Source organism: Rousettus aegyptiacus, unplaced genomic scaffold (assembly GCF_014176215.1).
Source record: "Rousettus aegyptiacus isolate mRouAeg1 unplaced genomic scaffold, mRouAeg1.p scaffold_m13_p_1, whole genome shotgun sequence".
In the NCBI taxonomy this organism is placed as follows: Eukaryota; Metazoa; Chordata; class Mammalia; order Chiroptera; family Pteropodidae; genus Rousettus; species Rousettus aegyptiacus.
This window is the reverse complement of record NW_023416284.1, coordinates 138030196-138056731: the sequence shown is the minus strand read 5'-3', so window position 1 is coordinate 138056731 and position 26536 is coordinate 138030196. Positions and strand designations below refer to the sequence as shown.

Here is a 26536-nt window from a genome sequence, read left to right as displayed (position 1 = left end):
TTAAATCTGTAGATATTTTTTAAAACAGTCATGATGTATATGATTATTCATAGATACATTAGTATTACAATTAGATTTTTGGGTTTTTCAGATTTTTATGGATAATTTAGAGAATTCATTTCATTGACATGTAATGAAATATGTTTACCTTGAGTGGTAAGGTTTTATAAAATAGGGCTTCAATGATTTAGGGTGTGAATGCTAAAACTTACACATAAGTTAATTAAATGTAAAATTTGGTTATGAAATCTTTTCTAAAATGACACCACCAGAAAATTAATACATTCAGTTTTTGAGACAATCATTCATCTAGATTGGTTAATGACAACTGTCTTAAGAAGTTCTCTTAAAAAATATTTTAGTGTATTAATCATACTTGTTTTTGTGGAATGGGGGTAAACCACACCATTAAGAGAATAAAATGTAATTTGGAAGAGGTAATTTTAAGATTTGTTTCAGGCCCCAAAATAAAAAATAAAGATTAGTGTGGAATCTCAGTGTATATATTTTCTGCCATTGTAATTTTTTTTTAGCATCTATTTCTAATGATATAATACACAATAGGTGAATTTCCCAAACACATTCTGTTTTTTAGTGTCTGAGTTTATTCTGTTTCTTCAAAGAAGCATATAACGTATAATTAGTTGAGTTTTTTTATTTTATATGAGAATTTTACCTAGGAATTATATGAGGTACAAAGTCCCTGTAATACTGTCTTATGGAAACCTTTTTTATTTAAAATGAGTTTTTCTTTTATACACATTAAAATCTGTTTTTATCTAATGAAGTTTCTAAAATAGTACTAAGCATAGTTTAATGGAAATAGTATTAGATTCATTGAAGCCCAGAAGCCAGGGCTCTGGTACTTGGTGTATTTTGGGCAAATCACTTAATCATTATAGGCCTTAATTTCTTCAAGTGTATAAGGGTGGAATTAGATTATCTCTAAAGTCTAGAACACTTCAAACCCTTAAATTCTTTGATTTTAAATAGAATTTGGTTGTATAGTCTAAACCTAAATGAGAAAATGGGCTTTTTATTAGCTGTGTGGTGTGAGTTACATTCATACCTTAAGGGTTTATCAGGAAAGAGATCTATAAATACACATAGGTTAAATCTGCTACATTCTTATCATGGTCAGTTAATATTGTTACTGATTTATGTGAAATTTTGTAAATATGAAAATTTACCAGTTAAACTCTACTGAATGTAGTAGTATAGCATTTCAATGGAATAAAACTGTTAGCTTTAAGGGATCACTTTGCTCATAACTTGAATGAAAAAAGTTTACATGAAAATTACAAAATAGTATTTCAAATAGATTTTTAGTTTTTGCTAAATAGATTTTAGCAAAATTAATTGTAGGCTCTAGTTTACAACACATTTATGGTTGAGACCATAGTGATGGTTTGGGAAATAACTCCCAACAATGATGGCCACATATAGCATATTACAACTGCTAGGACTTCCAATACAACTCTGGTTTGAGAATTACTGGAAAAGTCTTTTGTTGATATTTGTAGTGAAAAATAATATGAGCTAGTTTTGCTTATCCTAACCAAACTAATGGGTATTCAAGAGGCTTGTTTCCTGTTGGTATTAAGACATTATGGATTGCCTTTGTTTAACTGAAAATGTGGGAAGGTTCTGAAGCCCAGTGAGGTGGTACATTCAAAGAAAGTTCATTGAAATAAAGCTGTTAAAAATTTATTAGTCATACTTGAACTTTTGCATTTTCCTTGGTTCTATCACTCCAACAAATATAAATGCTAATTGTTCTTTTGTGCAGAGCTTTCTGCCATCTTGAAAGGCGTTCTGAAGAGATGACTAAAGTCTGCATGCAGCCAGTCTTAGGAGGAAGTCAGTGTTTTACTTAAGCCATAAGTGAAAGACCATTACTGAGCAGTGAATTTCATTATTTCAAAGAACCACTTACCAATTTGACCCTGCCTGCTGAAAATGTACAATGATTTTTTACTTTTAATGTTGGAAATTTATCACTTACCCAGGTAAAGGCTTTTACACATTTTGAAGTAAAATTTTACTATCACCATTCTAGCTCTAAATGAAGTTTGCCTAGCCTAAGTAATTAGGAGTATCCTGCTATATAATGTCTTCCCTGTCCAGATTATCCGGTCACTTGAAGAAAATCTCAAATTGGACTTCTGGCCCTCTATTTTGGGTACCTCGAAAGGAGATAGAATTCTACCCTTAAAGAAAACGTGCTTTCACACATTTGTAATTCCAAATGAGGGTCTTACAGGAATATAAATGCCCCTAGGAGACATTTAATATGAAATGGAACTACATGGAATAAAAGCTAGATCAAAGCATGACGTAATAGTAGCATGATGGATGTCTACTTTGGCCATGAGATTTGAGGTGGTCATATAGTGTGAATAGGCATAAACAGGATCCTGTAGTTTATAATATTCTTTAGTTCAATTGCATAAACAACTTGACAGCTGTTGAGCGTAAAGAGTATAGTCACACTACCACTCATTAATGCAACCGTGATTACGTTGGCTTCAGGCGGTGCGAGTGGAACCTTTCTGTTGGGGATCTTTTACGGGAGGGACCGGAAAAGAGGTGGATCCTTTCTGTCGCGATGTGGGGATCCCGCAAGCTGAGCTCCTCCGGGAGTCGTTTTTTAAAAGTGCTTAGGTTTGGGTACCTGGGTACACAGTCTGGCTGCCCTCGCTTCACTACGTCGGCAGGTGAGTGCGTATATGTGTGTGTGTGGGCTGCGTGGAGGGGAGTTCTCGTGCTCAGCCCACCGTGCGGACCAGCTGTTCTGCGCACGCGCGGGAGAGGGCGCCCGGCTGTTGCTGGGCTCCGAGTGAGGTCAGGAAAAGACCCTTACCTTCGGTCCGGCGCTCACTGTCTGTTGAACAGGCTTTGGCTCTCGGCCTGCCCGCCGAACAACCACCGCCCCACCCCCGCCCCTCCCCTGCCTCCCCCGAGGCTGGGAAAAATACCTGAGGACTTGCGGTCCCGGCCTAGGAGATCACAGCCTTCGGACCCCTGCTGTAGATCCAGCGACCTTTGTCTCGTTTTAGTTGAGTTCCTTCCTCTGGAGTCGGCGACTACTCTGTGCCTGCCAGAATCTCAAGGTCGTGTGCTTTCTTCCTTTGCCGCGGCGAGAAGAGACACCAGCTTCTGTCTCAGTTATTAATAGAGTTGTATTTGTGTTGCGTTTGAACTTAATCGCCTTCTTTCAGAAAGATCTTAGGCAGCAATACTACTTTTTGATTAATAAGTTAATTCAACAGACTGTATTGGCAAAGATCAAGAAAATAACTCACTGAACCTTGTGTTTAATAGAAGATAGTTTAAATGCCAGCGTTAACCAGAAAGTTAAGTTCGTCCTTTACATGAAACTCATTTAATAAATATTGTAATGCCAGGCACTAGGAAGTTTAAAATGAATGATACCTAAAGGGTCTCTTTTTTAAAAAGTTAGGATACAAATAGGATCAGAATATAATGAGCAAAAAATGGGAAACTTAAAGGCCCACCAATAGAGTTAAGTTGATACTCTCATACAGTAGAAAAATAGTGTAGCCAATAAAAAAGATGATTAAAATCAATGTGTATCCACATGGAAAAATGATTAAGATATAGTGTTAAGAAAGTAAGTTACAAATCAGTGTATATTATGCACTTAGATATATAGATGGAGATATAGAAAAAAATAGAGATACATAAAAAAATTTAGCAGTGCTTATCTGTGGTGGAGTTGGTGATCTATCATTTTATCATTCTCTATATGCTTTTTGTAATTCTTTTTCAGTAAACATGTCTTTTATAATCAGAGATTTAGAAAAAAATATATTTCTGAATTTGAGGAGTGAACATAGGTATCACCTACTACATATTAGGAATCAGGGAATCTTCCTAAACATATTTAGGAAGCTTTCTGGAAGTTGGCCAGAAGCATTGGGAGTGGCCAAAGCACCAGCTTGAATATCTACAAGGAGGTGTGTGAGAAACTGCAAAGTGTTTCTTGAAAAGTAGAGTGTAGGTGGAGGGCTGGAGATAAAGGTGGAGAGTGGCAAGGGATGAAACAGGAAACTTTTTAGGCCAGGACAAATCCATGAAAGGCCTCATACACCTCCTGTGATTGACTTTATCTTGAGGGCAGTGAGAAATTACAGAAGGAACAACATAATCATACTTGTTATGTTTAAGAAAACACTTGGCAGCTATGTAGAACGTGGGAGAGAGGCAGGCAAGACTAGGCTCAGGCAGACCTCAGAGTAATCCAGATAATAAATGATGATTGATGAAACGAAGATATATCAGGGTAGGGGTCTTGTTCACTGTCAGTGTGGTACCTGATAGGCACTGGATAAATGACTTGAATTAAATGAAATTCCCTGCCCCCTCCACCATTCCTTTAAAATCTCAAATACTGGAATGATCACAGATTCAAAGAAAAGGAGGAATTGGTGGCATTCTATTTATTGATACAAATTGGTTTCTCAGTTGTGGTGAAGTGGTTTTTAAAGCTCTTGAGCACACAATAGAATATATAGATGTCAAATTATAATGTACACCTAAAAATTATATAATTGTATTAACCAATGTTACTCCAGTAAACTTAAAAGGAAGGAAGGAAGGAGGGAGGGAGGGAGGGAGGGAGCAAAGGAAGGAAGGAAGGAAGGAAGGAAGGAAGGAAGGAAGGAAGGAAGGAAGGAAGGAAGGAAGGAAGGGAGACAGAGAGAGAGAGAAAGAAGAAAGAAAAAGAAAGAAAGAAAAAAGAAGAAGAAAGAAAGAAAGAAAGAAAGAGAAAGAAAGAAAGAAAGAAAAGAAAGAAAGAAAGGAAAGAAGAAAGAAAGAAAGAAAGAAAAGAAAGAAAGAGAAAGAAAGAAAAGAAAGAAAGAAAGAAAGAAAGAAAGAAAGAAAGAAAGAAAGAAAGAAAGAAAGAGAAAGAAAGAGAAAGAAAAAAGAAAAGAGAGAAAGAGAAAGAAAAGAAAGAAAGCTCTTGAGAATCTTGACAACATTTATGATTGGGGGACTAATTTGCCAGATATAGGGGAAGTGAGAGAGACATAGGGGTCATCACTGAGTAGTTTCCATGATTCTCTAATATGTCATTTACTTACCTAAAGTCATAAAGAAGGATAACTAGAGTCAGGGATAGGAGAGGTGTTTTTAGTGTGCCCTTTTGTACTTTTTAATTAAAATTATTGTTAATTTTGAAATAATTTAAGACAAGAAGTTGCAAAAATAGTACATAGAATTTTCATATGCCCCTCACCAGTTCCTCAGAGATAACCTTACCTAACCATAATACATGTCAAAGCCAGGAAATTGCCATTAGTGTGATGCTGTTAACTAAACTACAGACCTTGTTTGGATTTTCCTACCTTTATATGCACGCGTGTGTGTGTGTGTCTGTGTGTTACCATACATAGGGATTTGTGTAACAACTACCACAGTCGAATTGTGGAACTATTCCATAATTACAAAGAAATTTCTAGATACTATTCCCTTATAGTCAGACTCTTACCCCAACCTTAACCCTTGGCAATCAGTTATCTGTTCTCCATTACTATAATTTTGCCATTTCTAGAGTGTTACGTAAATGAAATTATACAGTATACACTTTTTAAAATTGTTTTTTGTTTCCCACTCAACATAAAATCTATCGAAGTTACTGTGTGTATCAATAGTTCATTCTTTTTTATTTCTGAGTAGTATTCTTGATAAGGATATAACACAGTGTGTTTATTCCCTTCTTGTAGGATATTTTGGTTGTTTCCAATTTTTAACTATTAGGAATAAACTTACTATGAACATTTGTATACAGATTTTTGTGTGGACATATTTTCACTTATCTGAGATAAATGCCCAGGAATGCAAATCCTGGGTTGTATGAAAAATGTATGTTTAAATTTATTAGAAATTGCTAAACTGCTTTTCATGGAACCTGTACCATTTTACGTTCCCACCAGCAATATATAAAAGATCTAGTTGTTTCATATCCCACTCCACACTTGGTAATATCAGTATGGCTAAATTTTAGCCATTTCGATAGGTATATATTGGCTTTCGTTTTATTCCTCTAATGTCTGTTGATATTTAACATCTCTTCATGTGGTTATTTACATTTATATATCCTCTTCGATGAGATGTAAGTTCTTTTTATACCCATTTTATAATATCTACATCCATTTTATAATTGGATTTCTTGTGTGTTTTTTTAATGGAGACTTTTTGATTTTACTGTTGAGTTTAAACACTATTCTTATATATTCCAGATACAAGTCCTTTGTGGGATATGTTTTGCAAATATTCCCTCCCCGTCTGACTTGTCTTTTCTTTTCTTAATAGGGTCTTCTGTAGAGCAAAAGTTTTAGTTTCAATTAAGTCCAATTTAATCACTTTTTAAAAGGATTGTGCTTTTGGGGTCAGATATAAGAACTCTGTGCCTAACCCTAAGTCATGAAGATCCTCTATATTTTCTTCTAAAAGTTTTATAGTTTTGTATTAAGATCAATGATCCATTTTGAGTTCATTTTTGTATAAGATGTAAGATTTAGATTGAAGTTTTCTTTTTTGTCTGTGGCATACAGTTGTTTCAACACCATTTATAGAAAAGATTGTTCTTCCTCCATTTAGCTGTTTTTTGCACCACTTTCAAAAAACCAGTTGGGTGAACTTTTTGGTCTATCTCTGGACTCTCTTATGTTATATTGATATTTGTCTTTGTCCCCCCGCCAGTACCAACATTGTCTTGATTACTATAGTTCTGTGGTCTTAAAATTGAATATTGTGATTCCTGCAATTTTATTCTTCCTCTTCAATATTGTTTCAGCTATTCTATTTCTTTTGCCTTTTCATATAAATTTTAGAATTAGCTTGTCTGTATTTAGGAACAAATGACTATTATGATTTTGATAGAAACTGTATAAACATATAAATCAGTTTGGGGAAAATGATTTTGAGTCTTCCAATCCATGAACACAGTATGTCTTGCTGTTTATTAGGTTTTCTTTGATTTCTTTTATCGATGTTTTATGTAAATTTTCAGCATACAGACCCTATACATCAGGGGTCCCCAACCCTGGGGCTGTGGACTAATACTAGTCCATGGCTTGTTAGGGACTAGGCTGCACAGCAGGAAGTGAGTGGCAAGCTAGTGAAGCATCATCTGTGTTTGCAGCCGCTCCCCAGCACTAGCATCACCGCCTCAGTTCCACCTCAGATCATCAGGCATTAAATTCTCATAGGAGCACCAGTCCCTGGTGCCAAAAAGGTTGGGGACTGCTACACGTTTTGTTAAATTTATGCAATAATGGAAGTAATTCATTCTTTTTTGGACTGATTTTGAATGATACAGCATTTTAATTTTTTACTTTCTAGTTGTTCATTGTTAGTATATAGAAACAACTGACTTTTTTGTGTGGTGATATTTTGCTGACATACTAGTACCAGCAGCTTGCTTTTCTGTTTTCTTTCTCTTTTTCTTTCTTTCTTTCTTTCTTTCTTTCTTTCTTTCTTTCTTTCTTTCTTTCTTTCTTTCTTTCTTTCTTTCTTTCTTTCTTTCTTTCTTTCCTTCCTTCCTTCCTTCCTTCCTTCCTTCCTTCCTTCCTTCCTTCCTTCCTTCCTTCCTTCCTTCCTTCCTTCCTTCCTTCCTTCCTTCTCTATATTTTCTTTCTTTCACCTTATTGCACTGGCTAAGATTGCTTTGTTCCTGATTTTAGGGGCAAAGCACTTAGTCTTTCACCATTAAGAACTATGTGAGCTATAAGATTGTTATGAATGCTCTATAGATTGAAAATTTTCCCTTCTATTCTCAATTTGCTGAGAATTTTTAATCATATATGGGGGTGGTTTTGTCAAATGTTTTTTCCACATCAATTAATAAGATTATGTGTTTTTCTTTTGATTATTAATATGGCAGTTTACATTAATTTTTCTAGTATGAACTACTGTTGCATAGCTGAAATAAATCCTACTTGGTTGTGCCACAGTATTCTTTTTATGTGTTGCTGGATTCTATTTACTAATTGTTGAGAATTTTTGTATCTGTTCCTGAGAGAAATTGATCTGTGGTTTCTTTGCTGTATCATCTTTGTCTGGTTTTTGTATCAGAGTAATGCTGGCTTCATAAATGAGTTGAAAAGTGTTCTTACTCTTCTGTTTTTTAGAAGAGATTGGGTAGAATTAATTGTTTTTTTTTCTTCTTTAAGTGTTAGAATTCACCAGTGAAGCTATCTGAGGCTGGAGACTTATTTTTCAGAAAGTTTTAACTATGAATTTAATAACTTATTAGTTATAGGACTATTTAGGCTACTTGTTTCATATTGTATGGGTTTAGGTAGTTTGTAATTTTAATATAATTAGTTCATTTTGTCTAAATTGTAGACTTTCACTGGGCAGAGTTATTTGTAGTATTCCCTTATTATCCTTTTTTATGTCTTTCAGGTTCATAATGATATCCTCTCTTGAATTCTTGATATTAGTAAATTATATTTTCTCTTTCTTTGTCAGTCTTGGTAGAAGTTTCTCAATTTTGTTCATCTTTGCAAGGAATTAACTTTTGGCTTGATTTATTTTATCTTTTGTTTTGTTTTAAATTCCATTAATATCTACTTTTACCAGTTATCATTTCCTTCCTTATGCTTGCTTTGGGTTTATTGTACTTTCCTTTTTCTAGTTTGTTGAGGTGGAAAGTTAGATTATTGATTTGCGACCTTTTGTCTTTTCTAATATGAATGTTTAATGTTATAAATTTCCCTCTGCGCATTGCTTTAGTTATGCCCACAGATTTTTATAAGTTAGGTATTTTAATTTATTTCAGTTATAATTCCCTGAAACTTTGTGTCTGACTCATGGATGTTGAGTTCATTATTCTCAGAGAACATACTTTATATTATTTCACTTCTCTTAAAGTTGTTGAAGGTTTGTTTTATATTTCAGGATATGGTGTATCATTATGAGTACTCCAGGTATGCTTGAAAGAATGTATATTTTGTTTCTGTTTGGGTGGAATGTTTTATAATTTTCAATTAGATCTTATTGGGTGATGGCGTTGTTCAGTTCTTTTATATCATTGCTGATTTTCTGTCTGGTGGTTCTTATCAGTTACTGAGAAAGTAGCGTCGAAGTCTCCAACTATAGTTATAGATTTGTTTATTTCTCCTCTCAGTTCTATTTTTGCTTCATATATTTTGGAAGTGTGTTGTTTGCCGCATACACATTTAGGATTGCTTTGTCTTCTTGGTGGATTGTCCCTTTTATCACAATGTAATGTCTGTGGTAATATTCTCTGCTCTAAGGTCTACTTTGTCTAAATGTTTATTGAACAATTGAATGTTTTGCAGCAGAGTAACTAGTTTATAATTGCAGATCTCAATGTAAGTTTGAACATATAAACTGGATGAGTATTTATTTTAAAATGTTTTACAAGACTTTTTTTTTGTAAAGGTGTTGAGCATATATTAAATCCTTTTTATGTAGCTAACATGGAAGTAACAGAATTTGAACTAGTTTAGACAATCTCAGAATCAGTATTATCCTAATTTAAAAGGTAATGTAGTTTTAATTTGAATATCATTTTTTATAATTTTGTGCAGCATAATGTGAATGTAAAAACTAATGGCATGAAAAACTGTTATGCATTACTTATTTCGGCTAATTATAATTTCAGAAATGTCTGATTAGAGTTAGATGGCAGAATGCAAGACCTTTATATTTTAGAATAACATTCAAAATTAAGAAAACAATCCTTTTGTTTATCAATTGTAAGATAAGATTGCCATATAAAATAGTTTCTTCACGTACATACATGTTAGGGATTCATACTGTGCAATGCTTTTTCTAGACATTCTTTTTATTTTTCAGTTTATTCAAAGAATCAGATCATTTGGACTCTACAAATTAAACCATGGATTTTCCATGAATACAGAATTATGTGGTCCAAATCCTATAGAATAACTTTTGCCTGCTTGAATACAATGAAAAGTTACAGGTAAGTTTGTTCAATAGTATAGCAAATATTTACAAAATTATATGCGTAATAGTTTTGTATTGGTTATGTTTAATAAACCAGTGTTTATTATGTCAGTACATAATAGCTCATGTGGTTTGATTAAGGTAGATTTTATTTATTTAAATATATTCATTACTTATTTTTCCAACAACTTTTAAATTTGAAATATTTCAAACAGAGAAAATTTGTAACACTTCTTACAGTGCATACCCTTTATCCATATTTATAGGTAGTTTTCATTTTTAACATAAGACTATATTGGACGTAGTTCCATAGTGTAGCGGTTAGCACGTCTGCTTTACACGCAGAACCGCGGTCCCTGGTCTACGGCCATGCCACCCTGAACAAGTCCAATGTCTGATCTCGGAAGCTAAGTACTTGGATGGGAGATCACCTAGGAAGACTAGGTGCTGTAGGCATAAATAATAAATCAATAAATAAATTTTAAAAAATTTAAAAAATAAGTAAATAAAATATAAGAAGACTATATTACTTGGAGAAATACTTTTTACTTCCTCAATATCCTTATGACAGGACACAAATAATACAGTGCTTAAAATTATAAATGATTTGAGTGCAACATAAATAGTATGATAAGATGGTTAAGTATACATTTTAGATAGTAAGACTGAATCAAAATAATGTCTTTCTGTATTCATGTTTTATAAACAAATTTCTAACCTTGTGAGAAATATTTCATAGAGTTAAGGTATGAGTACATGCTTCTACTTATAAATGAGCTAGCTCCTTTAAGATTAGGTATATGTGAAATCATTCTTTAGTCAGCCGAGCACCCACCTACTGTTATCTGTTGTTAAGTTAGTTAGTTACTTTGCATGAAGAGAGGGTAATATTCATAATATACTATTAAAGAAGAGTGACATTTAACTCCTAAAAGGATAATAAGTAATCAATATAGAATGTATTCTGTGTAGCTAAGAAAACCATAGTAAAAACTTAAATGGCATTACATATTCTAATGTTACAACCTTATTCTCTTTTACCCAAGAACCTTTGGAGGATTTTCCCACCATCTACTTTGACATGGAACTTGATGTAGTTGTCTGTCTAATACCTGTTTAGTCTTGTTTGATCCCATTTGATTAAAAAAAAAATTTTTAGGTGAATTATATACTTCCTGGGCCTCCTTCCCCCAATTATTCATTTGACAAATGTTTTCTGAGCACCATCTGTGTTCCAGGAACTGTGCTCGTCACTAGGAATAAAATGGTAAGCAAGACAGTCCATGCCTTGCCCTCAGAATGCTTATATTCTAGTGGGGAGACATGATCAAATAATCACACGGCCCAGTGAAGAAGTGTATGTTGTATAGGACTTAAAATAGGGGACTATGACCCAGTTTTAAGAATTGGAGACTTCTCAGATGACATTCCACTTAAATTAAGAGCTGAAAGATGGGAAGAATTAATTGTGTAGTGGAGGGATGGGGGAATGTGAGAATAATGTTTTGAAACCAAGGTGGAAGGAACAACGTATACAAAGTACCTGTAACAAGCCGGATCCCACCTGATCTCAGAAGCTAAGCAGGGTCGGGCCTGATTAGTACTTGGATGGGAGACCACCTAGGAAGACCAGGTACTGTAAGAGTAAAAAATTAAAAAAAAAAATAAAAAATAAGGGATTTTAAATTGACAAGGTCCTTGCAATCTGTGAGGTCAACCAAGGGTTGCCTCCCATAAAAAAAAAAAAAAGTACCTGAGGAAGGAGCAAGCATGGTCAATTCAAAGAACTAAAACAAGGCCCATGTGGCTGACATAGAGAGGATGAGGAGAGAAGTGGGTGCGTTGTGGAGAACAGATTGAAGGGGGACAAGGTAGGAAGCAGGCAGGGTAATTAGAAAGCTAGGACAATAATTCATGCAAGAGATGATGGGAGCATGGACTAGGATGATAGCAGTAGAAATGGAGAGAAGATGGAGCCACATGGGTTCAAATCCTGGCTCTACCAGTTACTTGATCTCTCTGAGCCTCCCTTTTCTTATCTGTGTAATAGGGATCATTGTAGTGCCTACCTTATAAAGTTGCTAGGAGAATTAAATGAGATGACATATGGCATATATGGAGTTCTTAAATAGTACCAGCATTTATTGAATGTTCAATAAATGGTTACTACTACTGCTGCTACTATTATTATTATCAGATATTATTAGATGAAACCCAGGCCAAGTTTTATAGTTTTGTTTTTATTGTAGCTTACTTTGAAAACCAATTAATTTTGTTTCCTCTGTGAATATATATATGTATTTATAAGTAGTGTAATTATAAGAAAATTTGGTTTTGAAACATTAAAAATGAGTATTTAGAATTTGATAAATTTTAAATTAGAATACCTTTCTATATAATATATCCATGTTACATTTTTTAAAATAGCAAGTTTTGCCTGACTCTTCATTTTGACTTCCTAGGTACCTTTGGACAAGACCATATAGTACTTTTCGAACCACTGTAGACAGCAGTGAGGTAAAAACCTTCCTGGCCCTGGCTCACAGGTGGTGGGATGAGCAAGGAGTATATGCACCTCTTCATTCTATGAACGACCTGAGGGTGCCATTCATTAGGTAACATTTCAGAAATTCTAAGTCTTTTAAAATGTAACTCTTTGTAGTAATTCATCTTTTGAGTTCATTTTTCTCTTGGTTTATACTTAGGTTCAAATGCTGTATTTAAGTTTGCTTTAAAAATTAGGAAGGTTCTCTTCAATGTCCATTGTTTGAAACCATTAATTTTTTAAAATAACATCATTCAAGTTCTAGGCTGCTGCTTTCATAAATTAACTTGAAGCATTTTTTAACATTATTAGTTTAATTTGAATTAAATTCTTATGAAAAGGAACTAGGGTCCTATGAACATCAAGGTCATTTTATAGCAACTTTGATCTTTATGCAGTCCTAATAAAGGCAATACTACTGAGACAGCTCAATTCAACAAATATTTAAGGAGAACTTACTTTGTACAGAGCTTGAGGGACAGACACTGTAAAGGCTACTAGGATATTCGTTGTTCGAAACATAGTCCACGTACTTCAGGAACTTAAGAATTTGCTGTGGGAGGTAAAGGAAAGGGTTCATCAGACTCCATTTATCAAGAAATTGTTCATTTGTTCCTATGTCCATTTGTTTATTTACTCATTAAACATTTTTGAGCAGCTGACATGGACAAGGCACTTAATAGATGCGGAATATCAGATTCAGACTGCCCTCAGGAAACTTCCTGATTGTTTTTTGCTGGTTCATCCAGAACTAATGCAGCAAAAAGGGAAATATTGGCACCTTTTTCTTACGACTGAATTTGTGGACTGCTGAAACATTAAGGCAGAAAAAAGCGAAATGTCATTTTGTTAGGCTATGTCAGCGGTTCCCAAGGTTCCCTGGTTCCCTGGACTAGCAACATCAGTGTTACCTGGGTACTTGTTAGAAATGCAGGCTTCTCACACTGGCCCTGGACCTATTGCTTTGGTGGGGTCAGCAGACTATGCTTTAGCAAGCCTTCCAGATCATTCTGATATACTCTCAGCTTGAGAACTATTCTATTCAAACTACTGTGACCATAATTTAGATATCTTTTAAAAACAGTACATCACCTAGAGCAGTATAAATTATGGTTAGAAGTTTAGATTTTATTCTGAACATAATTGGAAGCCATTGAAGGGGAGTGATATGATCTAAATTATGATATAAAGGAGTCATTTTGTCCGATGCATGAAGAATGGGTTGGACTTCATTTGAAATGGGTCCTTTCTGTATGTTACAACATTCTAAAGTTATCTACTTAACCTCTATCTTGGTTATTCTTAGAAGTCAGTTAATTTTAATAGCAATAAATGATATCCTAAGGTATTTTTATTATATATAACATTTATTTTAATGTCAGTATAATTAAAATTCATATATAGTTCAACTTAAAACTTTAGTTTACAGTACTGTTAGGTATATAACTCTGTGTGCATGTGTACATGTGTGCATGTGTTTGCATATGTGGTAAAATATTACTATGATTATCTTAAAATTAAGTTTACTAGGTTTGGATGCCTATTTACGTGATCACGAAAGTACCCCTAACATAGAAGATTAAGGGATACTCAATTTAGAAGGGAATATAGGCAAATTCTGAAAATATAGATTTCCAATTTGCTTTTTCTAAGCCCTGTAAAATAACCTATTGGTTGCAGACATGAAATGGGTGTAGCAACTACTAACAATGTAGCTAATAGGTGACATGATAACAAGCAAATAACATTAGGTTAATCTAAACTAGATTATTTTTAAAGTTTTTCTAAGATTATGACTAAACTGATAATTATGTCATAATTACTAGATTAATTCAACAGCTTTACTTTAAACCTCTTGCTTTTGATTATTACAAATATCTTTTAAATTAAACATAGTCATTTAATGTGCAAAATAAAAGACCAATTTACCCAAAACATCAATAATCCATTTAAAATAAATTTAATATTTCATTGAAAATTGTACATTTTGAAGATTTAATTGTTAAAATTAATAAAATTTTATATGTTTTGAATTTCTTTTTTTAAAGAGACAATCTTTTAAAAACAGTTGCTAATCACCAGCCAGGAAAACCTTTGTCTGGGATGAAGATTCTTGATGTTGGCTGTGGTGGCGGATTGTTAACTGAAGTAAGTGATTTACAACTTTCCTGCCATTTTTAACTGGGAAAAAAAAATTTAGAAGTGAGCTTATGCTTCATTTATCCTTTTAACAACTAATATTATTCACTTTTAAAATGTCTAATGTTTTAAATAATTTTATGATGATAAAAGTAATTCATACGTTTTCTTTAAAAATATATTTAAAAATTCAGAAAATTATAATGAGGGATTTTTTTTTTACACAAATATGGGAAACTGGTCTTTTGAAGAGCTTTGAAAATTTTATTGTCTCTTCTATCCCAAGAGATCAGGTATTTTTCACTAGTTTAGATGTAAAGCTGTTGAATTAATCTAGTAATTATGACATAATTATCAGTTTAGTCATAATCTTAGAAAAACTAGTTTAGTTGTCCTTTTGTACTTGCTTCGATATCAAAACCTAACAGAGTTTTCCTGCTTGTGGGGCTCTTCCCTCTCAGGTGCTCTAGAACACTTGGAGAATACTCATTCTTCCTGTGAGGATTTGCTTTAGCCTATAGTAAATTTATGCCTTGTTATCAACACAGTAACTTTGCTTACTACTGTATTGTAATCTGATCTTTGAAAGATATTTTAAGCAAGTATAGGATATTAATGTAAGTGAAGATTCAATGGGATGTGATACTGTCAAGGTCCGTAGTAGCCAAGTTGAGAGTAAGCCTAATAGGCCTTTCATGCATGGCTAAGTTTCCACATGCACAAAAAATATGTTCTTCATATGGCAGTGGGCTGGTTTCTTCTGCTATCAATTATAAAATTTCAGAAAATGTAAAATATATGAAAATATATCAAGAATTGGTGGCGTATCAAATTGCAAATGAGTAAGATTTTACTATAAGTGTTCTACAGTCTTTTCACTGTATTATTGCAGGTCTTATGTCTCTAAAGTTCGAATAATTTGATTTATACTTTAAACGTAATTACTAACTAGTTATAAAATAAATGCTGCGCAAGTTTTGACAAAATTAAGACTTTGTTTAAAAACTTGGAGATGTCATGGAAGTGATTGAATATAAAAGTTGAAAGAAGAATTAACTATGAGGAATCTTTTCTACTGAGTCACAGAAAAAAACTATCAAGAAAAAATTGTTCTTTAGACAATCGAATATCAGAAAATTTGGGAGTTTTATAATATACTACATGTATTAAACTTTAAATATGTCAACACTGTATTATGTGCATGTAAATGTACCTAGAGAATATAGAAAAAAAATTTTTCTACAAATTTGACTATTGTCAAGTAGTTCTTGATAAGTGTTTCATTGTTGTGATTATTTTTCTCACTTTAAGCTTTTTATTTGGAAGTTTTCAGACGTGTACAAACTAGAGAAAATGGTATAATGAACATCCATGTACCCATAAATGATCCCCAGTAATTCCCCTCATGGTTAATTTTGCTTCCTTTTTGATAACCTTTCTATTGCTAACATGTGTTCTGTTTTCTTCCTGAGGTTAATGTTTTTTTATGCCATTAGCCTCTAGGGCGGCTTGGGGCTTCAGTCATTGGAATTGATCCTGTGGATGCGAACATTAAAACAGCACAGCTCCATAAATCATTTGATCCAGTCCTGGATAAGAGGATAGAATACAGAGCATGTTCCCTGGAAGAGATTGTGGAAGAGACTACAGAAACATTTGATGCTGTCATAGCTTCTGAAGTTGTAGAACATGTGATTGATCTAGAAACATTTATACAGTGCTGCTGTCAAGTGTTAAAAGTAAGAGTCATGGAGTTTACTTTTTTTTTTTCAGTTTATGTATGTATCCATAACAATAAATGTTTCATAATACTTGAAACCAGGAAGCCAGGACTAGGAGACAGCATCTCTGCTGGAGATTACTTCTGCCTCTCAGCTTGCCTCAATACTGGGATTTTCTAGATCCAGTATCTTGATACCTAGGGAGCTTGAAAAATGTTGGTGTTGATCATTATAATGCAGCCGATAGATTTATAGTGGTATTTTTCCATTGGTAAAGTCTAAATTAAATACCTAATTGACATTGAATGACAATTACTAAAAAGTTGGTTTGGATTAAGTACTTAAAAATCAATAAAAAACATTATTAGCATAAATCGACAGCATTTAAGTAACTGTGTGTTATGTATAACAGTTTTCAGCTTATAAAAGAATACTTCATACATTTGATCTCACTTGATCTTACCTACAGCCAGATTAGGAAGGTAAGGCAGGCATTGCTATCATGTCCTTTGACCAATGAAGATCAGAATTTGGGAGATGTCAAAGGTCACTTGGTCTTTAAGTCAAAGGTCAGTAGGTACTTCAATGAGGCTTAAAACTATCTCTTTTTATTCCAACTCTGGTTCTTCCCATTATATTATTATGCTTATATATAATTTACCACATATTTAGTCCTCTGAAAGTGGTTCCAAATTTTCTTTTAGTAAATATTGTTATTACTATATTAACACTGTGTATGTATTCAAGAGGTAACTTGAATGAAATACTTAGCCCTTACCTAAGTAGAACTTTTTAAAAATAGTTTTTCTTTTTAAATAACTTTAGATTTATAGAAGAGTTGCAAAAATAGTACAGTGTTTACGTATACCCTTCACCCAGTTTCCTCTACGGTTAACAATTTACATAATAAGAATAGGAGCTAGGGTGAGACAAGTGAGCACAAAAATGAAGGAGGTACTTGCTCTTTGGTGCCAATCCTGATCCTACATTCACACACTCCAGAGAGTGAGTGCCTCCTTCAGTTTTGTGTCCTGGGAACCTCACTCACCTCACCATACTCCCAGCCCTGTATATATAACCCATGGATCCTACAACAGAAAAATGTGGTGTAGTTAACAGCATAATGTCAACATTAGTTTCTTAGTTTTGAGAAATGTACCATGGGTGAAGGGTATATGTAAACACTGTACTAAGTGCTTATCTTGAAATCAGAACAAGACAAAAAACTTTCAAACTTTAATCATTAATGTTTTTGTCAAAGCACATTTACCAACATTGCTCGCCTGCACAAGATGTAGAGCTGGTCTATGCCCGTACCATCTTGAACAAGCCCGATCCCGTCTGATCTCGCAAGCTAAGCAGGGTCGGGCCTGGTTAGCACTTGGATGGGAGACCACCTAGGAAGACTAGGTGCTGTAGGCATAAAAAATAAATAAAAAATAAGGGATTATATGCTGACAAGGTTCTTGAAATCTGTGAGGTCATCCAAGGGTTGCCTCCCCTAAAATAAATAAATAAATAAATTAATTAATTAATTTTAAAGATATGACGCTGTATGCTGTACCAAACAAGTTAAGACAGGCTCAGCTCCCAAAAGGAAAACATTGTTGACACAAGTTAAAGCATAAATGTTGGTGTGTAATAAGGAAGAGCAGCCTGATCTCATTTCTGTATTTTTATTATAATGTGTTTGATATGTACAAAAGAATATATATAATATGAATTTAAGTCATAGTAATGTATGATTTTAAGAGTTGTAAGCACTTTTGTATAAGCTCAGTGAGTGCATCTTTAGTGGACTGCCTTTAATAATTTCTCAAAAGAAAAAGTACTATTTTGGTAAATTATGTATTACTCATTTTTATGTATCTTAACAGCACTTAGATTATTTGGAAGGAAGAAGGATGGTGGAGGAAGCCAAGCCTTTACAGAACTAATACTCCTGACATTTAAATTTTTACTTCTATGCATTTATTTTTTTAGCCGGGTGGTTCTTTATTCATTACTACAATCAACAAAACACAGCTGTCCTATGTCTTGGGAATTGTTTTTGCAGAGCAAATTGCAGGTATTGTACCAAAAGGTACTCATACCTGGGACAAATTTATTTCACCCGAAAAGCTAGAAAGCATTATGGAATCAAGTAAGTATTAAGAACTTTTCCAATTTTCAAGGCCTAGCTGAACTTTTAAAGTACTTGTAATTATTAATCACACAACCTTGCACTTAAATAAATAGGCCACTATTATTTGCAATGTAGTAAGTTCTGAAGATTTCTGCAAATAATCTTGTTGAAAGTAGAGTAGAAAAAGTATTTTAAAGATGCTTTATAAGAACAATCACTTGTTGGCAGGTAATTTCTAATAGCTAATGTTTATTGAGTAATTACCAAATTCCAAGCACTGTGCTACTTTACACACAAATCTCATCTAATTCTAACAACTCTATAATGTATGTTCTGCCAATGTAAGAAAACTGAAATTCAGAAATGTTAAGTGAGTTGCCCAGGGTCATCATCTAATAGGTGCTAGAGCTGAGATTTGAACCCAAACAGTCGGCTTTAGAGTTTAGAGTTTATGTTCTATGCTACAGTAAAGAATGGTCAGTATATAGTTATAACGTATTTTTGACTTTGAGTTAGAATCTCTTTTTAACATGGAGAGTTGCATGAGATTTGGCACTTGGAAGGTAAATATTAAATCTACTCTTTTTTTTTTTTTTTTTTAGATGGTCTGTCAGTTCAAACTGTGGTAGGAATGCTCTATAACCCCTTCTCAGGTTATTGGCACTGGATTGAAAATACCAGCCTTAACTATGCAGCTCATGCTGTGAAACAGGAACACCTAGTGCCTGCTGAGGGAGAGACAGAAGAGCTCCGAGTTCAAGCCTCCACCAACCCGAGTATGCATGAAGAGCTGAAGAAATAAATTGTTTCTGGGGACTGTAGTACTATGGCTTGAAAGTACGATGTTTATAAATACAAAAAAACATACAATTCATCTTTTGAGAGAGGAACATGCAGAAAAGAAAATCAGTAAAAAGAACTAAAATCTTGGATAAAAGTTTTTGTTATTTCATCTAATATCTATTTTCAGAAGCTTATTCTGTGAATGAAAGTTTTGTTGAGGTATTGTGTGTTATGTTCCTCAGCCTTTGTTCTATAAATAGGGCATGCATATTTCAGTTCATCTTACAGATTATGTATATTTTTTTAGCATGTATGTATCTATATATTATAATTTGTTTTAATCTAAAGGAATCTATGTGTTTATTATTTGATTTTAATTAAAGGCAGTTATGCTTCTCACTGATGAAAACCAAATATAGTTTTATACCACTTATATTTGGAAAGATAAAATGTATTTTTTTCCTTTAAAGTTGTTTGCAGTTGGGAAGCAACTGAATTGTTAAATATATGCTGGATTTAGATTCAAACATTAAAATTAAGAAGTTCAGATTATATTGGACATCTTTATATAGGTCCATAAATGTTTTATGGTATCTTTTTTTTTTAAGTAGAAAGGATTTTTTTTTTTGAAATCTCAATTTTAAAATTTAGTTATGGAAATTTGCTTTTTCAACTAGCATTTTTATACCTAAAAGGGCTGACTTAAAATATATTTTTATGTCTCTTGAAGTATGTGAGTCTCTGGCTTTTTCAGGAAGTTCAGTGCTATGTGAGGATATTTATGGGGGATGTATGATTGTGTTGCCTTAGAGAATTTGTTAAATTTCCCTTTGTTCAGGTTGATTCCACAGTGGATAATTGGAAAGCTTATTGAATGAAATATATCCTATCTTTCCCCTCTCCAACACAGCAAAATATATCAAAAGAGTTGTCCTCATTTTTTTGTTCTCTCACTTAACTCACTCTGGTCCACCTTCCCCCATCATTGTTTTGTTGAAACAATTCTTGCCAAAGTCACAAATTGACCAAGTAACCAAACCCAAAGACTGTCTTTAGCTTTCATTCATTTGACATTAATCACCCCGCTCCTTGAAACATTCTCCTCCATTTTCATGACTTCACCCTGTCTGACTATCCACTTCTAAATCCCTTTTCCTATTCTACCCACCCACCTGTTGGCTTTAGTCAAATGGTTCCCTATACCTTTATTTTTATAGTCTCATGTAAATAAATCTTCAAATTACCTTATTTTGAGTATGCCATCTGTCTCCTATTGGGATCCTCAATGAAAAACTGATCCAAGGCCTAAATCCCCCAACATGGCTACTAAGTCCCAATATAATCTGGCCTTGCCTACTTCGCCAGCGTCATTATTTGTTTTTTGACAGTATGCGGGATTTTAATAACAAAACAGCTCCTTACAGGTCCTTTGCATTATTTCAAACTTTAAATATTAAAATAATTATAATTTTAGACTTACAAAAAAAGTTCCAGAAGTAATTCAGAGGGTTCCCAAGCACCCTTCATACAACTTCCCCAAATGTTAACATCTTTAACTGCAATACAATGATAAAAACCAGAAAATTAACTGATACAACACTATTATCTAACCTACAAACCTTATTTAAATTTGTTAATTATCCCACTTGTGTCTTCTTTTGGAAATAAGATCCCACATTGCATTAAACTGTCATGTTTTCTTAAAGTTCCTGTTTGTCATTTATGACTTTGTCACTTAAAAAGCACTGGACATTTGTTTAAAACATTCCTCAACTCTTTTTTTCTGATTTTTCTTCACAATTAAATTCAGGTAATCCATTTTTGGCAAGAATACCATGGAAGTGATGTGCCATTTTCAGTGCATCCTATCAGGAGACACACGATGTCAATAAGTCTTATTACTGGCAATATTAAGTTCGATCACTTGGCTAAGGTGGTGTCTACCAGGTTTCTTCACTGTAAATTTTTTCCCTTTGTAATGACTAAGTATCTTATAATGAGATACTTTGAGAGTATATAGATTGTTTTTATTATATTTTGCCCACTAGTTTTATCATCCATTGATGGTTCTTGCTTGAAATAATTATGACTGGTATTTGACTAGTGGTTTTCATCTTTCTTTCTACACTTATTAATGGAATTCCACCAAAAGAAAGAGCTGTCCCTTCTCCCCCATTTATTCATTTCATTATGTATTTATATCAGTATGGACTCATGGACATTATTGTCTATAATCCATTGCTATCATTTTCATTACTCAAATTTGGCCCTTGGGAACCTCTCCTCTGTCCTTTCATGTCCCTATAATTTTTCTTGCACTTCCTTTCTAGTATCACGTGATACCCCAGCTTCAACTTATATTTGTCCTGATCCTGCCCTAGAATTCAAGGAGCCCCAATTCCTTTTATTGGAGAAAGGTCTTTAGAAACTAAGATGAGTACTGGCTAAGTATCCTTATAATTACTGGGCGTCATTGCTTTTAGGTCCTGTTAACAGACAGAGCTAGGAAATGTATGAATACACACACATCTATACTTGTTTGTCTCATCACTCGTCTCTCTCCCTCCTCCGCCTCTCCCTGTGTGTGTGTATGTGTGAGTGTAACTATACATTCATACTGATACCTCTGATTGCAATCCAATGCCAGAGTGTTTATTCCAGCATTCCTCCTTTCTTTATTTTACTTATCACTCAATTCTAGAATACTTATTGTTTCATAATTACTAACCCACTCCTCTATGAGAAATTTAATTGAACCTTAGCATATACAGTTAAAATACTGGTTTCCAAAGTTATGTTAACTTAGTTCTTTTCTTCCTCGTCCACTTTAGTCTGGTTGTTATTTATTTGCATTGCAGTTAGATCCATATGTTACTTTTTGTATTCCTTTTTGGGTCCCCTCTCCCCCGTATCCTGGCTGATTTAAATTATTTACTTTTGGAGTATGTGCCACTAACATGGTTCTAAAAGTCAGAACTACATAAAAAGTTATACTTGGAGACATATCCCTCCCCTATTTCCCATCTACTCTGTTCCAATATTTCCCATTCATAACAGTTCATTCCTTCTTATTCGCTGGGGGTTAACCAATCTCATTATAATTCTGGTGTATCATGTATGTGTATGCATGTGTACTTTACACAAACGAACAGATGCATGTATTTCTTGCTTACATGAAAGGCAGCAAACTATAGGTACTGTTTTGCACTTTGTCTCATTTCATATTGTGACATTGTGCTATGGGAGCCCTCGCTCAGTTCCCCCTCAAGTCCAGACCATTCCAGCCCTCTAACCACTAGCCAGCACCCACCCCTCCTACTGAGTTCACTCTACTTCTTCAGACTTCAATCCATGTATCACCTCTTCTAGGAAGTTTTCTTTGGTTCCCTTGACTATTGTAAATCCCCTTTTATACCATATTTCTTTTGTCTACAGCACTTAATCACAATGACAAGGTTAGGTTTATTTGTGTAATTATTTTATTAGAATCCATCTCATGTAAGTACCAAGTGGTTGGGACCATTGTTCTGTTTCACTCACTATAATATCCCCTCACCCAGCCTGGTGCCTGGCACTTGATATGTGTTTGTTAAATGAGAAAACTTAATGAATGAAGCACTGGTGATATAGTTCAACAAAATTCCCATAAAGTCAAGTAAGTTGGATATCCAACAGGTTATTACAAGTTATTTTAAAGTGATAAGTTGCTCAGGCTATTTCATTGTGGGTCTATCACCTTCATAAAAACACAAATACAATTTTTTTGAGGTTCTGAAAAATATTCGATCTGCCTGTCTTTAATTATTCTCAATTTTTCCTATCTTTTTCTAAGAATATGATCTGATTTCATCCTTCTGAACATTAACACATGCCATTTCCAATGTTTGAAGAACCTCCTTTTTTGTTCTCTACCAACTACTACTCAGTGACTCTCTTGACCCACCTGCCTCTGTAAATAGACATGGCAAAGGCTGATGGATGTCTAAATATTCTTTAAATCTTTCTTTTTTTTCCTTCTGTAGTAACAGAACCCCTTATTTTAGCTACATTTTACAAGCTTCTTTGCAGCTAGATGTGGCCATGTAACCTAAATATGGCCAATGAGATATGAGTAGAAATGGTAGGTGTAACTTCTAGGAAGTGTTCTTAAAAAGAGAGTGTTCCTTTTTCTTCCCTTTTCTACCTCCTTCTGGCTGAAAAGGGGACGTGATGCCCTGAGCTGGACCAGTCATCTCAGACTTTGAGTTGGAGCAACAATATAGAGGAGCCTGATATGTGGATTACTATATTAGCATGAGGCTGTCTACTTTGAGACTTTGACAAAGGAGAGAGAGGAAATATATCTGAGCTACTGCTATTTGGGTTTTCTATCACTTACAGCAAGTCGAATCTTAATTTATCATACTCTGCCTTGCCATAACACCTAGGCCTAGTGCCAGTATTACCACTTAGTGAGTACAGATAAATAACCTGGACGGACATTTGTTGAATGGAGGATCCACAAAAAGGAAAGCAATGATTTAGAGATCCTTATGACTGGCCCACTGAAGGTCTACAGACTAATCTGTAGGGAGAAGGGAAACAAACTGAAAGAAACTTTCCAAAAGGGAAATTTCAGACAAATCCAAAATGTGAGATATTCTAAAAGTTAGCTGACCTAAACTGGAATGTAGGGTAAAAGTGCCAAATACAATGCAAGAACTTTGATTGGATTTTTGGATAGAACATCAGAAACAACAGCAATAATAAAACAACTATAAAATGTTTTTGAGACAATTGTATAAATTTGAGCATGCTTTGAATATGGTCTGGATATGGGATAACTATGGAATTATGATGAAATCTCTTATGTGTGATAACATCAGGTTTATGAAAGAAAATGTCCTTATTCTTAGGAACTGCATACAGTTGGGAACTTAGGAACTAAAGAGTAAGATACTTGCAACTTATATTCAATGGGTTTAAAAAATGAAAACAGGGTATTTATTCAAAGAAAACTGACACACTAATTCAAAAAGACATATGTGCCGCTATGTTCACTGCAGCACTATTTACACTAGCCAAGATTTGGAAGTGCCAATAATAGACGATTGCATAAAGAAGTCGTGTTACATATGTACAATGGAATATTACTTGGCCATAAAAAATGAAATCTTAACCATTTGCAACATGGGTGGACCTAGAGGGTATTATGCCTAGTGAAATAAGTCAGAGAAAGACAAATACCATATGATTCCACTTAGATGTGGAATCTAAGGAACAAAATGAATGAGCAAACAAAATGAAAACAAACTCGGATATGGAGAACAAACTAGGGATCGCCAGAGGGGTAGGAGATTGCGAATTGGGTGAGAAAGGTGAAGGGTTTAAGAAGTAAAAATTGGTAGTTATGAAATAGTCATGGGGATTTAAAGTACAGCAAAAGGAACACAGTCAATAATATTGTAATGACTATGCATAGCCCCAGGTGGGTACTAGAATAATCAGGCAGGATAACTTTGTAAGTTATATAAATGTCTAACCACTATGCTGTACACCTGAAACTAATATAAAAATGTTATAAAAACTAATATAAAATATTTAATGTAAAATCTAATAAAAAGATAAAAATTAAAAAACAATGATAAAAGAAAAAGAAAAAGACAATCAAATATAACTGTGAAAAAAATGAAAACAGGCCACATTAGGAAAAGATAAGGGGAAATGGGAATAGTTGGATAAAGACAAATAAATTAAATACTTTTTAGAAAATCAAGAAAAACTTTATTTAGGTTTCTGGAAGTGTGTTGCTTGTGTATAAATAGAGAAAGTAAATGTAGCAGCATGTTAATTGGTGAATTTAGATGAAGGGTGCATAGTTGTTCATTGTTTTATTCCTTCAACTTTTCTGTAAGTTTGAAAATTTTCAAAATAAAATGTTAGTGAAATTGTGCTACTGAATTGGCCTAGAAAAGAAATTCTGCATCAATTAATGTAAAATTCTACCTCATATATATATTTTTTTAATCATAATAATATAGACACTGGTAATCCTTTGTGTTTATAGAGTAGCAGGCCCTATGCTGGGTGCTCTGCATGCATTATCTCATTGAACCCACACAACAGCCCTGTGAGGTAAAGTCTACTTTTCACTCCATTTCACAGATAATTAAATATTTTCAGCATGACACAACTAGTAATGATGCAGGACAGGGCAAATTCTCGTGAGTTGGGAGGAGCTCAAGCCCTGCACCCAGAGGAAGAGGGTTCTTGACTGAGCATAGGAAAGATTTCAAACATACGCCAGAGTTAAATGGAAAGTTTTTTTAAGAAGTATGGACAAAAGACCAAGACAGAAAAAGCAAAGGCAAGAAGAAAAGTCAAGACAAGAAACAAAAACAAGAAGCCCCAAGTGTTTCAGGAATTCACTTTATATATAATTCTTAGTTTCTACGAATTACAGTTTAAAGCCTTTGTTTACTCATTTTCCTTTGATGGTATGGGCAGGCAGTGTGAAAGGATAAGAACACGCAGCATGAAAAGGTAAGAATATGTAGTGTGAAAAGCCTGCCTGCTGGCAATTTCTAGCTCTTGATACGTGGTTTTAGTCACGGGAAATGAATGATTTTATTTTGTGTAGGATGAGACTTAAAGACTCTGTTTTCCCGTTTTCACTTCATAGTATGGGTAAATGGTTTGTTAGCAGAAATCTTCCTTTGTTTTGCAGGTTTCATCATGATCCGGCTCTAGGGCTGATTAGCATATTGCAGACTCTGAATATAGTTTCATTTAACTTTTAGTTCTCTTGCCTTCCCCCAGCATTAGTAAAACGCAGCTTGATTTTGAACACAGGCAGTCTGATTCCTGAGCTTGTACACCTCTCCACTTTTATACTTGTACCTAGAGTCTGTGCCATCATATGGTCATAGTAGTATCATAACCACAACACGCTGTATTATTATCACATACTTGAATTGTCTGTTTGCAGGGTAGCAGCTCCAAAAGCAAATCAAACAGAGCTTCACGAAGTTCAGCATCTGGGTTATTTGCCTCGGTTGTCTCAGAGCTTCATTCCTCAGTAACCAGACACAGGCTCAAGTCATGCTTATGAGAAATGTTTTTTCAACCTGGATGGGTGAAGTCCCTGCAATTCCATAAAACATATTTGCATCATTTTAGGCTTACAGAGGTAGGTCGAAAAATCTAAGAATCCTAAGAAAATGTCAATGTAGAAATAAAGATGGAAACGAGACCCAATGAATTATGTGTTAGTGCAGC

At 34.1% G+C, this 26536-nt stretch overlaps 1 protein-coding gene and 1 pseudogene across 3 annotated transcripts; both read left to right on the top strand.

Moving 5' to 3' along the window:
- Positions 1-28: 28 nt before the first annotated feature.
- Positions 29-20527, top strand: COQ3 (coenzyme Q3, methyltransferase). 3 transcript variants are annotated; one of them, XM_016151992.2, is made up of 7 exons: positions 29-2009; positions 9856-9982; positions 12429-12581; positions 14560-14659; positions 16147-16389; positions 18355-18514; positions 19099-20527. In XM_016151992.2, exons 2-7 carry the CDS (start codon positions 9924-9926, stop codon positions 19296-19298), a joined length of 915 nt encoding a protein of 304 aa, XP_016007478.2. In that variant the 5' UTR covers positions 29-2009; positions 9856-9923; the 3' UTR covers positions 19299-20527. The 3 variants fall into 3 exon arrangements, with proteins under 3 accessions (XP_016007478.2, XP_016007477.2, XP_016007479.2); XM_016151991.2 differs by having other exon boundaries at positions 29-2717; XM_016151993.2 differs by lacking the exon at positions 29-2009 and adding an exon at positions 3002-3113.
- Positions 17675-17793, top strand: LOC118604218 (annotated as a pseudogene).
- Positions 20528-26536: the final 6009 nt, after the last annotated feature.